Below are 14382 nucleotides of genomic sequence, written 5' to 3'. Positions count from 1 at the left end.
CTCTCTCTCTCTCTCTCTCTCTCTCTCTCTCTCTCTCTCTCTCTCTCTCTCTCTCTCTCTCTTTCTTTCTCTCTGTCTCTTTCTCTCTGCCTATCCTTCCTGTGACGGCTTGAGTCTATATCATTTTCAGCATTCTTCATGTGTCACAAAAGCGGTGACCAGCTCTCCTCGTGCAAACGGGTTGCGACGACACGCCGAGGGGTTCTCGCGCGACAGAAAAATGATACCGCATACGGGCGAGGCGATGCCAAGGCGTAATAAAGGGGTGCGGAGATGGGACGTAGCCCTCCGCGTGCGACCGCTGTTTAACATTATTTACCGGCACGTCGGCATGGAAACCTCGCGCGTTTGCATCAAGAAGCAAGTGTTTGTTTTCGCGAGAGCTAAACGCTCGGCGAAAAAATTATTTCGCACCAGCACATCCGTGGGTGGCACGCTCGTTTCAACTCGCTTATTCCTTAACTTTTGTCCCGATTAACTTTTGCGTCCACGATTCCTACTTATGAAAGAAGAAATTTCCCCGCCGACCAGTGTGCTCCACTCTCTTCTTTTGTAAATAATATACGCGCCAGCTTTCTCTCTCCTCCTTCCCCTTCTCTGTCTCCCCCTCTCCTCTTTCTCCTCGTCAATGTTAATTAATTCGTATCTACCACCACACAGGCGTCCCTTAACACAGGCATTACGTTCAGCCCAAACGTAACACCGCATTAATTAACTAGTTAACCGATTAACAGGACCGAGCGCTACCTCGGATACATGTAATTGACGTAAAATTTATTCGAAATACGAAATGCCGTCTCGCCTCTTGCATTTGGGGGCGCGTCACCGCTATTTCGCGCGGGCTTTGTTAATTAATCGGAGCGGTCGCGGCCAAGATGACGTTAACAACGCGTTGAGGTTCGACGGGAACGAGAAGACGACCGACCGAACGAGCCACCGATTGCTCGCACAGCCACCGAGATCACGCGGCGCGGATTTCGACACGGCGTCCTTTTCCCTCGGTCGATAGCGAAAACGCTTATCGGAGCGTTTAATTCGGGATTATTAGGGGCCCGGAGTCGTGATCGTTAGCGCTGACACGAGCCCGGCACGAATCGCAGGTGACTGTCTGGGGCGCACCTATATCTACGGGGTGTCAAATTAGTCACGCACGCCGCCTCCGCCCAACCCGTCGGCGAGCGGGCGTAACCATGGCTACTGCCGCGAATTTCTCTGCGCGACTCGGCGCGACGCGCGGAGCGCAATTGCGCATGCAATGCGCCGCGAGCGAGGGGCTGGAAGGGAATTAAAAAATTGACGGGCGGATCGCTCATTTATTTATTTTTTTTTACGCGCGCGCGCGTTAAACGTCACCTCATGAAGATTAAAACTTTTTGTCGTTCCGCGCTCGCGAAATCGCGTAATTGCGTTTGCTCGCACTTTTTCCGCGTGGCGAATTTATCGGCCCCGATGACGTTAACAACGCGACACAGCCCGCTGGCGCTGGGGAAGATCGTGCGCGACATATCGAGCGTGATGGTGACGCGCAAAATGCGTTGAATAACGAGGAGATCTATTCGCGTGGGAAAACACTTGTCCCGATTTTACTGAGTTTCTTTTCACTTGCGAACGCGAAGGAAACAGGAAGGGCAGGCAATCAATGGTCAGTTGGAAAAAGATCTTTACCTCGAGTAGGTTTCAGAACGTATCCTGTGCCCAAAGTTGGAGAATGTTAGTAATTATTAACGATTACAAGTTAATAGTTATTATAGCAATGAAAACTTTAAAAAAATAGGTCCTCTTAGAATTACTAAACACCAAATTCTCCTATTACCAAAAACGAGTGCGTTGCGAAACTCGTCGTGAAAAATACAGCAATCTTTCCAGTATAGATCGTATTTTGTTACACCCAAAAGAAACTATAATCTTATTCTTAACGGCAATCCTCTTTACATAAGGCCTCAAGAGAAAACCAAAAGGAAAATATTTCAATATTTAAAAAAAGAACTCTAATTGCAAGGTGCTATTTCTTGTAATCCTATATTCTAAGCAAAAACTCTTATCGAAAGAGTATTCCTCTTCTGATGAAGTGAACTATTAATTGGAGATCTATTAGATATTATTCTAACCATTCTCTTGATTGAAAGGAACAGAAATTCTGGCTCTTATGAAAAAAATTCGGTTCTAAGTAATAAATATCTAACACATATCTCTTATAAGCTTCCTAATCCTATTTAATGTATTGTAACTCGTCGAATTGTTCAATGTTCACATATCACGTATTATTATCAGTATATTTATCTTCAGTTTACATAGCTAAAAAGGGGCCTTGCAATTATATTCCTTAACCACACACATCTATTCAACTTTTATTTCTATATATCTATATATATTGGAACTATATATAGTTACTAATGTCCCTATAGTTACATTACCTCTCTCTAATTGACTCGTAGACCGGTATTTACACTCAGGCCTTATATTTAAGACTTAAGGGGATGCTGAAGTCAATGACGAACTCGAACAATGTAGGAATGTTTCTGCAAACTTTTTCGATATTCTTAAGCTTCCAAATGCAGATACGAAGGTAAAGCAATGTTCTTCAAAATTTTTCTGTTTAGAGTATCCATAATTTCGATATGTACAAGCAACAGAACTTTTGGATTAGGCAAATATTATGCTGACTCACAGCTTGAGATTTTACATTAAAAATTTTTTGTTCGTTTTCGTCACATATCGAGCAATGCTTCTATCTATTTTTGCACGTACTTTCATTGCATAAAAGCATTTGTAATTCTGTGTAACCAATACGACGTAAACTTTGCAGAAAAATGTCAGTGTTCTGTCGGTAAAATTTTTAGCTTCAGCATCCCTTTAAACGAGTCTATGTTAAAGAGAAGTGCAATAGATGCCGCGACAAACACCCGCTATGTGTGTCGAAAATCAAGATTAGTTTCTAATAATGTACTCACGATACATCCCGACGATCGCACATCGCTATTTCGGCACTCCCGATATTTATTTCCACGACAGGCTCACTTTCAATAGATAAAAGATGCGTAGAACGCGGAGCGATGTCGATCGCGATGTGTCAGCGGAGGCTGCTCGTCGCGAAAAGATCGATATCCAAGATGGCCACGCAATCACCGACGCAGTGCCGAAAGTGTGCGTCAAAACGTGAACGATGCCGCGGTTCGACAAGGACGCGCTCTAGTAGCTACGCCTCTCTCACTCTCGCTGACGGACCGACCGCGCGAGATCCGACGTCTCGTATATCTCTAGCGTCGTTTTGTCTTGCTCTTTTCCTCGAATTATCATTGCAATTCTACCTTCTCATTAATAAATCCGACGATCGTTCCATTCTATTACTACTTGAGCGAGTCGATATTAATGAGAAATGCAATAGACGCCGTGACAAGCACCGGCTGTGTATATCGAAAATCAAGAGGATTGCTTTCTAATAATGTACTCACAATACATTCCGACGATCGCACATCGCTATTTGGACATTCTCGATACTTATTTCCACGCCAGGCTCACTTTCGATAGATAAAAGATGCGTAGAACGCGGAGAGATGTCGATCGCGATGTGTCAGTGGAGGCTGCTCGTCGTGAAAAGATCGGTATACAAGACGGCCACGCAATCGACGACGTAAAGTACCGAAAGTGTGCACTGCGGCGTGCACGTGCTCTCGCTGATGCCTTATCACTCGATAGATCAATAGTTACTAGAACTTCTCGATCAGAGTCGCATTCGTATCTAGCTGTGCATTGCTTACGACTGTTGATTTATTCAGGAAGCGAGAACGTATATTTCAACAGTAAGGCCGGAGATATACAAAAAGCTTAAGCAGTAAGATGAAAATAATAAACAGATTGACCAATCACAGTCAATGATTCTTCTTACGGTTCAAGGATCAGCGATTGATTGGTCAATTTGCTTACCGCTTACGTCCTACTGTTTAAATTTTTCTATGTGTTTTCGGTCTTATCATCGAGTTAAAGTTGTTTCTCAACTGTGGTAGTCAAAATTAGATTTTAAATAAAAGGTTCAACAACCAATGAATTCTTTTAAGTAAAAGTGAAAAACAGATTTTTAAACATTATTGGTTTTCTCAGAATAGTAAAAATCGATAAAATAAATAAAATGATAGAAAAAGAAACCGTATGCTGAATTTCGTTGTAGTCGCGAACTATAGATCGTGGCAACGTTGCATCTCTATTAGCGCTATGCGATGCCAAGCTATATAACGTTGCCACATCCGCAAAGCATGGTCGCGAACGAAAAAGCAAAAGCCAAACTTATTTTTGCTGATTAATCATACTCTAATAATGTACGGTCAATTTCGCTGAGACTGAAGTATGTATGTACTTCTGTAAGTATTCAATTAATTTTGCTCATATTTTTGTATTAATCCTTATTGTAGGTCATTTGCAACTGACAAATGCACATTTACGTGTTACTTTTTGTATGCAGCGCTATATAAGATATCGAAAAAAAGAGTAAACTATAGGCGGTAATTTCTCGGAAACTATACGGTTAATCGAACCCATATTTAACACACATACGTATTAATACCTAAATTAATTTTGCTACAAGTTTCAAGAAGATCTGTGACTTCACTGTTCTTGACCTAACTATCTTAAGTTCTCACTTTCTAAATAAATCAACAGTCGTGAGTAATGTAAATATGTATTCTATTCTGCAGTCTTATTCTATAACATTCTAACGACAATATCATTACCACGGCGTGTCGTTGCGTTATTTTTATAGTTTTTCATATTAATTATATTATAGGCTTTTCATAATAAGGGCCGATTGTTTCAACTTCTTGGTAAACTACCTAACAGTTAAATCATATGTTTATCTCTAATTTGAAAAAAAAACGAAGTTTACTATAATTATCAGGTAGCTTATACCAAGAAGTTGACCCTAAGACATTTGTCATAAGATAATAATCATAAGTAGGCAAGTTGACCAATCACAGTCGATTTTTTTGAAAATAATCGACTGTGATTGGTTAATTTGCTTGTGGCTTATGACTAATGGCTTATTATAGAAGGCCCATATAGCTGCGCAATGATAACGCAATGGCGACAATGTAAGTCTAATATTACATGCGTCGTACAAGTATTGTCGGGCGTGTTGATTGACTGATGGATAAAATTCTCCTCTAAAAGGTCTCTAACTTTTTCTCCGTGTACCTCAGATGCTCTCTATTCGCCTGCGTCCGACAAGTTTGTCGTACGATACATGTAATACAAGCCTAATAGGCCTTCTACAATAAGATATTAGTCATAAGCCGTAGGCAAGTTCGACTAATTACAGTCGATTATTTTTGAAAATAATTAACTGTGATTGGTTAATTTGCTTGTAGCTTATGACTAATGGTTTATTGCAGAAAACCCATAACGATAACGATGTCGTTAGAAGTTACAGAGTCACATCACTGGTCGGAAAGTTCTAGTAACTATCGATCTATCGAATGACATCGCGGAGTCGCGAACCGATAGAACAGCGTAGGAACGCGTCATCGTATATGCCGCACACTTTCGATATTTTACGTCTTCGATGGTGTGGCCGTCTTGTATATCGATCTTTTTGCAACGAGCAGCCTCCACTGACATATCGCGATCGACATCGCTCCGCGTTTTATGCATCTTTTATCTATCGAAAGTGAACCTGACGCGGAAATAAGTATCGGGACTGCCGAAATAGCAATGTGCGATCGTCAGGATGTATCGTGAGTACGTTATTAGAAAGCAATTCTCTTGATTTTCGATACACACAGCCGGTGCTTGTTGCGACATCTATTGCACTTCTCATTAACGTCGACTCGCTCCAGTAGTAGTAGAATCGGACGGTCGTCGGATTTATTGACAAGGAGTTAGAATCGGGATGATAATCCGAGGAAAAGAAAAAGACAAAACGACGCTAAAGATATACGCGACGTCGGATCTCGCGCGGTCGGTCCATTAGCGAGAGTGAGAGAGGCATAGCTACTAGAGCGCATCCTTATCGAACATCGTTCACGTTTTGACGCACACTTTCTGCACTTCGCGTCGTTGATTGCTCGGCCGTCTTGGACATCCATCTTTTCGCGACGAGCAGCCTACACTGACATATCGCGATCGACATCGCTCCGCGTTCTACGCATCTTTTATCTATCGAAAGTGAGTTTGTGCTGAGATTCTGTAACTCGTTATTGGAGTTAATGACAGTTTCGTTATCGTTGCGCAGCTTTTGTATACCGTAGAAAAGCTGTGCAACGATAACGAAACTGTCGTTAACTCCAATCGAGTTACAGAATCCCAGCACTGGCGTGGAAATAAGTATCGGGAGTGCCGAAATAGCGGTGTGCGATCGTCGTGATGTATCGTTATTAGAAAGCAATACTCTTGATTTTCGAAATACACAGCCGGTGCTTGTTGCGGCATCTATTGCACTTTTCATTAACATCGTCTCGATTAAGGGGATGTTGAAGCTAAAAACTTTATCGACAGAACACTGATATTTTTCTGCAAAGTTTGCATCGTATTGGTTACACAGAATTAAGAATGCTTTTACGCGATGAAAGCGTACGTGCAAAAATAAATAAGAGCATTGTTCGATATGTGTCGAAAATGAACAAAATTTTTAATGTAAAATCTCAAACTGTCAGCGTAATATTTGCTTAATCCAAAAGTTCCGCAGCTTGTACATACTGAAATTGTGGATGCTCCAAGCAAAAAAATTTTTAAAAACATTGCTCTACCTTCGCATTCGCATTTAGAAGCTTAAGAATATCGAAAAAGTTTGCAGAAAGATTTCTGCACATATATGGTTAGGTTTTCCGTTGAGTGTGGTAAAACAAAGCAACACACATTCATGTAAGTTCTATATGTACAAGAAATACGAAAAGGATAGCGTGATTATGTTAGTAACGATCGACATTATTCGAGTTCGTCATCCATCGTTATTCGACTCCAGCATCTCCTTAAGTTCATTTTCAGATGCTATACGAATCATTGGCTATGGAGTATTTGAAGGTAAACTTAAAACGGTCTTAAATATAATATCTGACTTTGTGAATACCGGTCATAATCTTCTTTCACAATCCTCTTAATTTGCATCTAACCTTTACTTATCCGTTTTCCCTATCCACCTAATTACACTTTCCTATTTTACTCAATGAGTACTATATCGTCCTCATATACAATACTTCAAACTCTGACCTACTTTTCAGCTGTACGCATCTACCTCCTTATTTTTCCTCTTTCTATCTGATGTCTTCACTGCTCTCTTTATTTCTCTTTTTCATCCTCTCTTTTCTCCCAATTTCTCCCATATCTTGTTAATTTTATTAATCTATTCTATGATTCTTACTAACTTTATGAAGTGATCCTTCTGCCTTTTCATTCCCTCTATGTCTTCTTCAGTTTACATCGCCAAGAAGGAATTTTTCATATCCAATAACTTTTCTTTAACTATTCTTTACACTTTAATCTTCCTACTTGTGTAGCACCATTACACACCTTGTTTCATCCTTCTTCCGTATTCTTCTTTAATTTGCGTTCTTATTCCATCTGATAATCAAATCTTTCCTCTTCATTCCTTGTATTCCTTTCTTTCTTCATTCCTGTGTACATTTCTGTGTACATTTCTACTACTATCTATTGTACATTTCCTCCATCGATAATTTTCTTTGCATCGCCACACTAATTTAAACTTGCCTGCATTACCTACATTACCCGTTCCTTATGACACCATAACCTCTATTATCTGTACACTTTCTCCGCCCTGAATCTTGTTTCCTTACCTAACACCTTGTTTCGCCTTCACTTACACACTATCTACGCACTCATTCTTATATAATTTCCCTTATCGGGATCCCCCATACTTAATTCAATACACTAAAATTATTCCAAATTCACGCACCACGTTAATCAAGCACTCACACATCATTTAACCAAATACATGTATACAGTATGTCCTCTCCAAGCAAATTGCCGCCGCAGTTTCGCGAGGACCCCGCGTGGGTCCTCGCAAGCGTATCAAGTAATCCCCGCGCTTTATCGGGGTACGATTCTCTCACGTACCCCTCACAGTCAACCAACCGTGACCCGTGCGCGCGATATTAATACCCATACGTGGGCCCCACGTAGACTTGTTTACCGCGCAACGCGCCATGAGAATTCTCGTGCGGGGTCACGGTCGACTAATGGCACCTGAATCTGTTGTCGCCGGCCGTATACACATAAATCAAACTAATGTTCGCGTGAACCCGACGGCGCGTACGATGACGAATGTATCATATTAATTGAATAAACATTATTTCTTTTACGTGATGACAACTGAGTGCGAGTCAAACAAGCCTGATTCATCGACGACGGCAGAATCTTTCTCGTCGGATGCAGCATTCGTTTATCGATATACACATTTGCGGAAAAAAATTAATACAATTAAAAATATTACTTTAAATAAAAAGTTTCAGAAAATCCTTCATTCATACGGAGGCGAATGTTTGGTTGAATTAGCCTGACAATTAACGAACTAATCACGTCTTGGTTAGAAAGAGAATTTCTGATTTTTAGAACCGAACTTGTTTCGTGAGACTCAGAAATTCGGTTTCCTTCAATCAAAATGTATTTGATTTGTTTGTTATCAGGCTAATTCAACCTAACATTTTTTGCCATAAATGGAGAACTTTTGGAACTTCTTCTTCTTCAAAAAAAAAATTTAATTATATTAAATTTTTACGAAAAATTTTGAACCGAATTTATTACACAATAATCAAAAATTCTATTCACTTCAACTAAAATGCGTTTGATTCATTTATTATTCGTTTAATTCAACCAAAAATTTTTCTCTGTGAATGGAAAATTTTAGAATTTTTTTATGAATAAAATTTGATTGCATTAATTTCTCGCGACGAATTTAGAACCGGCTTTATTTCACAATAATCGGAAATTCTGTTCGCTTCAACCAAAACGCGTTTGGTTCGTTGTCAGGTTGATTGAATAAAATCTTTTTCTTCGTGAACGGAAACTTTTGAAACTTCTTTTTCAAAGAAATTCAATTACATTAATTTTTGGTGAAGAATTTTGAGCCACGAATTTGTTTCACAATAATCAGAAGTTCTGTTTGCTTCAACGAAAACGCATTTGGCTCATTCATTGTCAGGCTGACTCCAGCAAACTTTTTTCGTGTTTATAAAAATGTATAGCGATACACAATTCTGCCGCACGATATACTGTGCGAAAACAGAAAGAAGGACAACGTCGAGTGACATCGTAGAACCTCGTTACGCGCAGCGCGCTAATCATATCAACGGGCGCAAATTACGCGGCACCACCTCTCCCGTTTTATCGCCCCTTATCGCGCTTCCCGTACGGGGAAACTTCTTGCCCGACGGTAATGGCGCCAATAACGCGCCTTCTAATTCCGACGCCGGCGGGAATTCAGAGGCGACGGGTCAGAGACGCTCTCGCGTTAGCCGGGGATAAAACGCCCGGCTCGATATCAGAGAGGAGAGGCGCTCCGCGGATACAAATGTTATTACGCGAGAGCACTTCCCCGATCTCCGCGGCCCGATGGCCGCCCTTCCATCGCCCGCCCCGCCTCTCCTCCTCCTTCTCCTCCACCACCAGGATCGTTTTTCTTGTGGGTGCGATGTTTCCAGGCGGAAAATAAGATAATGGCCCGGCGCTAGGCGCGAAAAGCCCGCGAGCGGGGAAAATGGCCCGGCGGGAAATAGCGAAGATCGTGGGAGCGCCGACACCTGCCCCTTCGTCTCGCGACGAAGGGCGGCCGTAGGAGAAAAAAATAAAGGGACGGGCACGCTCCTTCGGGCTCTCGTCCGCAGGAGAAATGAGCGGCAGCGCGACGAAGAAGAGAAAGAAAGAGAGAAAGAGAGAGAACCGTCACGGTAGCGAAGTGTCGCGAACGATCGTGTAATCGAGTCACCGTGACAAACGCGTGAGAATAAATCAGACGGCGCGATGCGATCAACTTTTTTGAAAACGGACGGGAGAAAATTGCGCAATATCGCAAGAAAGAAAAGAATTCCATGAGTAGACGGATAATAACTGACATCATCACCGTCATGATGTACGATGTTTTTGCGTTCACCTTTTCTCTCCTGCCCCACAAAAAAACTCTTACTGAAAAATGCTGTTTCTTGCAATCTTACATTCTAAGCAAAAATTTTTGTCTCAAAAGTCCTCCTCTTCTAATAAAGTGGACTTCATTAATTGGAAATCTATTAGATATTATTTCAACTTTCTTTCCTTTTGAATCAAGAGGAATATGAATATTTGAAATGGAATTCCTCTTTACTGGAAGAAATTTCTATAAAAAAGAAGATATATAGTAGATAAGAAGCGAAATTCCTCTAACTTTAAGAACATTGCACTTGGAATATTCTACTTTTGATTTTAGAAGAATTCTTTTAAGGCTATAAAAGGATCTTGCTAAAGATGAAATTATATTTTTAGATAAACGAATCAAACGCGTTTTGATTACAGAGAATAGAATTTCTGGTTCGTGAAACTAAATTTATAAGATCCAGAAATTCTATTTCTCCAACCAAAATCAATTCAATAAATTAATTTATGTAATAGTTTCTTTCCACGATAAGAAACAATGCAATATGATCGACACAAAAGAACTTTAGTTGCAATGTGCTATTTCCTATAATCCCATATTCTAAACAAAAACTTTTATCCAAAGAGTATTCACCTTCTAATGCAGTAGATTATTAATCGGAAATCTACTAATATTATTTGCTTAGAGCAAAATGCTTTCTTACGCGCTGTACAAAAGAAGCAAGACTTAAACTGTAGATAAAAACAAAATTTCAATACAAACAATAATTTGGCAAAATTAATTATTTCTACTATTCTTTAGCAGATTTCAGAATCAAGCGAGCAATGATTTTAAAACCATCTTTGACATGTTTAAAAAGTTTGCTTGCTTAATTCAGTAACTTATTAGAAAATAGCAAAAATAATTGATTTTGCCAACTTACTCCGGTAACCAATTAGCTCCTGCCTTTCCTATTGTGTTTAGAATGTTTTTATTTTGAATTTAGAAAGACTCTTTTGATTATATAAAATGAGAGTGTAATGAGAGTGTAATCAGTAATTATTATCACTTGGATTATTTTCTAAACAAAAACAAATGGACGTTCAGTTCTTCGAAATTACTCTACTTAGAAAGAAAGTATCATAGTGTTAATTTTTGTTTTTCTTTCTAAATAAAGTAACTTTGAAGATTTGAAGATTATCTTTGTATTTTGCTTCGCTATATTCTTTTCAAGTATTCCAAGTGGCAATAGTTACTGACTTACCCCGTGCCGAAGTAAAATCCCCTACAATTCAGAGGAGATTCCACTAAGGATAAAATGACATATTTTTGGGTGCTGCACGACTGCGATTGGAGATATTAAAAATAACATTAGGTCGACAAAACAACATTACTACGACTTCTGTTTCTGTCGCGTGCGGATACATGTACAGTCGTTTGCATAAAGGCTGCCACACTTTTTGCCGATAAGTTTATCAGCACGCAAATTTAAAAAGACTCCGAGCCTTTGTGCACGAGCTTGTACATTGAGAGTTTCGGGAGTTGTTAGATGTTTAAATACTTGGTGCACAAAAGTAATTTATAAGCAAAAGTGTATATATCATTGTATTATATAAACTCGTCAGAAAAAAGGTGTTGCAACCTTTATGCAAACGACTGTATGTAAATATAAAGGGAAACGTGAGACACGAATATAAGCTCGGAAAATACTTAAAAATATATAAAAACACATGTAATATTCGGCAATAATATTTCTGTTAAACACACTTATTGGTCTGCCCTTGAATATTACACGACTACAAACACGATTGCGACGTAATGACCGACACTTACACGACAACACGCACAAACAGAAATTGTTTACAACGTGAACGATAACAAGAGGAGAGAGAGAAAGAGAGAAGGAGGGGGAGAAAGACACAAAGGGAGAGAAAGAGGGGGAGAGAGGCAGAAAGAAGCAGAGAGAGAGAGAGAGAGAAAGAGGAGCACATTGTTTCAGGCTTTCGTAGTGTTCCTTCGCAGCAGATTGTCAAGAACCTTAAGCTCGAGGAAGGAACGCTATATCCTTGGGTGCAGACCACGAGAGAGAGACGTGCAAGGCGAAAACGACCTCTCCCTCTCCCTCTCTCTCTCTCTCTTGCAGCGCTGTCTAACGAGTATTATAATTACTGTCGCGTAACTCAATATTGCACCCTCGATATGCTAAACTCCCGCGGAATATAGTGTTAATAGGCGTGGAATGGCGCGGGACAACACCCCGCTTCTATTAATTGCACTTCACCCTAAATGCAAATTGTTCGAAATTGAGCGAGGGCTCCCCGAATATTTGGAAACTCCATTACGGGCCAGTGTTCGTCCTTTCGTTCCTCGCGTACACACGCGTACATGCATGCGACACATACACACACACACACACACACATACATACATACACATACACACGCATACCGTCCCGTTGCGGCCTAACGCGAAGGGCGGTTTCAATCAGGGTGGAAACTTGTAGATGAAAAATCTATCTGGGAACACAATCAAAATTAAACGACGAGTAATATGGAGTCCGAGATTGAAACTTGCCAGTGCTCCTGAAAAGCGATCGTTCCCGTTTTTTCTCCTCTTTTCTCCTTCTATTTTCCAAGGAACGCTATCCCGTCAATTCTTCACGTAGCATTCCCTTCAAGCGAATCAGTAAAAATGTTCCTGACTGAATCAGTGAAAGGACTATTTCATTGATCATCAATGAGTATTCACTGATTTTCAATAAAAACATTCCCAACTTTACTGCTCCGTTTTATTTCGTACTGATTTTGATCAATATAAATAAGATTTCACTGCAAAATTTGTAATACACACAAATTCGCTATATATTATATTAAATCTAACTTGCTGCGTTTATAACGACTAACAACTTCCATACTCTCTAAAATTCTTGAAGTGAAATTTCACTCGAAAAGTGAAGTAATCATCGAGTTACTCGAATTCTCAAGTGATTTTTCACTGATACAAAATGAATTTTCTCCTCTGAATCGTCCATGAATATTTTCACTCGAAATTGAAGAATAAACCTGATGTATTCCACCGTCATAGAAGTATATTCACTCCAATCGATTGAAACATTCCCTGATATGGAACCAAAATTCATTCTAAGTTTGCATGAAACATTCACTTTTGCAATTTCGAGTGGTAGTATTCTCACTATCGCTTCGCGTGAAAATATTGCCTTTCATTCGCTTTGATTCCACTCTAAGAAATTTTGAAAGTACGCCTTATGCACAATGATATTGTCTGTATTCACAAAATGTATCAGTAAAGAAAGTAGTATCTACTACTAGTACTAGCTGATCTTTTCAATGAAATCGTACTGATCATAGTGTATTGATCGTACTGTTCAGTGAGGTTGTAGTCACAGTCAGTGAGATTGTAGGTGTCTGATCGTATAGTCGTTTACATAAAGATTGCAACACTTCTTGAAGCAAGTTTATGCAATAAAATGTTATTTGCACTTCTGCGTATAAATTATTTCTATACATCTAGTAAAAAAGAATTTACAGCTCTCTCATACCTTTGAATGTTCAAACTCGTGCACAGAGATTTTCAGTTAAATACGCGTATTCATAAACTTATCAAACAAGAAACCTTTATATGAAATAATTGTACACCTTAAATTTTGTAGATGCGATTGCTTGACTTTATACGTAAATTAATAAGACGAAGTGACATCAGCCACAAATGATCATCACAGAATGCAACGTGTCAAAATCAGCAACGGGACAGCGACAGCCTCTCTTGAACGAATCCTCTCTGCTCGATCGCCAATTCTAATCGCTTCGGTAATTTGCACGAAACAAATGGCACAGGAACCAATGTGCTCGTCACTCTAGACACTTTTCGTGCTGGTCGATGATAGCTACGGCGGAGGCGGCGGCGGCGCGTGTACCCTTAGTGTTTAACAGCTAATCTGCCAAATGAAGTGTTTTTGTGTTTGAGCACAACACTTCGTCTCAATAGAGGAGCAAAACCGCCCTCGGGAAAAGGGTTGCCCGACATGATTGATGCTCGAGGGGGCAGGACGAGGGTCTCCCAACCCTTTTTAGTCAAGCGCTAAGCGGAGTGCTTAATTGAGCCACAGACCTCAGAACCTTGGACAGCTAATCTCCCGAAGACATCCACGGGAACGGTGGACCCCGTCCTTCCGTATGGCCGACCGACGTTGCCCAACGCCCTTATTTGCGGCGTGCGTTTTAAGTTTTTTGTTTTCGCACGATTGGGAGTCGAAACGCGCTTGAAAAGAGAGAGAGAGAGAGAGAGAGAGAGAGAGAGAGAGAGAGAGAGAGAGAGAG

General features: G+C 40.2%; 2 protein-coding genes across 3 annotated transcripts in view; one reads left to right on the top strand and one right to left on the bottom strand.

The window, feature by feature from the left end:
* LOC116849468 (kynurenine/alpha-aminoadipate aminotransferase, mitochondrial-like) overlaps positions 1–3474 on the bottom strand; it is a 129124-nt gene extending 125650 nt beyond the window's left edge. The window contains exon 1 of the mRNA XM_032826635.1: positions 3453–3474. Within this exon, the coding sequence (XP_032682526.1) occupies positions 3453–3459 (7 nt within the window). The 5' untranslated portion in view covers positions 3460–3474. The remainder of the gene's footprint in view (positions 1–3452) is intronic.
* The window catches only part of LOC116849470 (retinal homeobox protein Rx1-like), a 127470-nt gene that overhangs the window by 64383 nt on the left and 48705 nt on the right, over positions 1–14382 (top strand). The window lies entirely within an intron of this gene.

The sequence above is a fragment of the Odontomachus brunneus genome, unplaced genomic scaffold (assembly GCF_010583005.1).
Source record: "Odontomachus brunneus isolate Ranch 3 - 2012 unplaced genomic scaffold, Obru_v1 Obru_scaffold_117, whole genome shotgun sequence".
Lineage (NCBI taxonomy): Eukaryota > Metazoa > Arthropoda > Insecta > Hymenoptera > Formicidae > Odontomachus > Odontomachus brunneus.
Note: the sequence above shows the minus strand (reverse complement) of the source record. Positions and strands in the feature narration are given on the sequence as shown.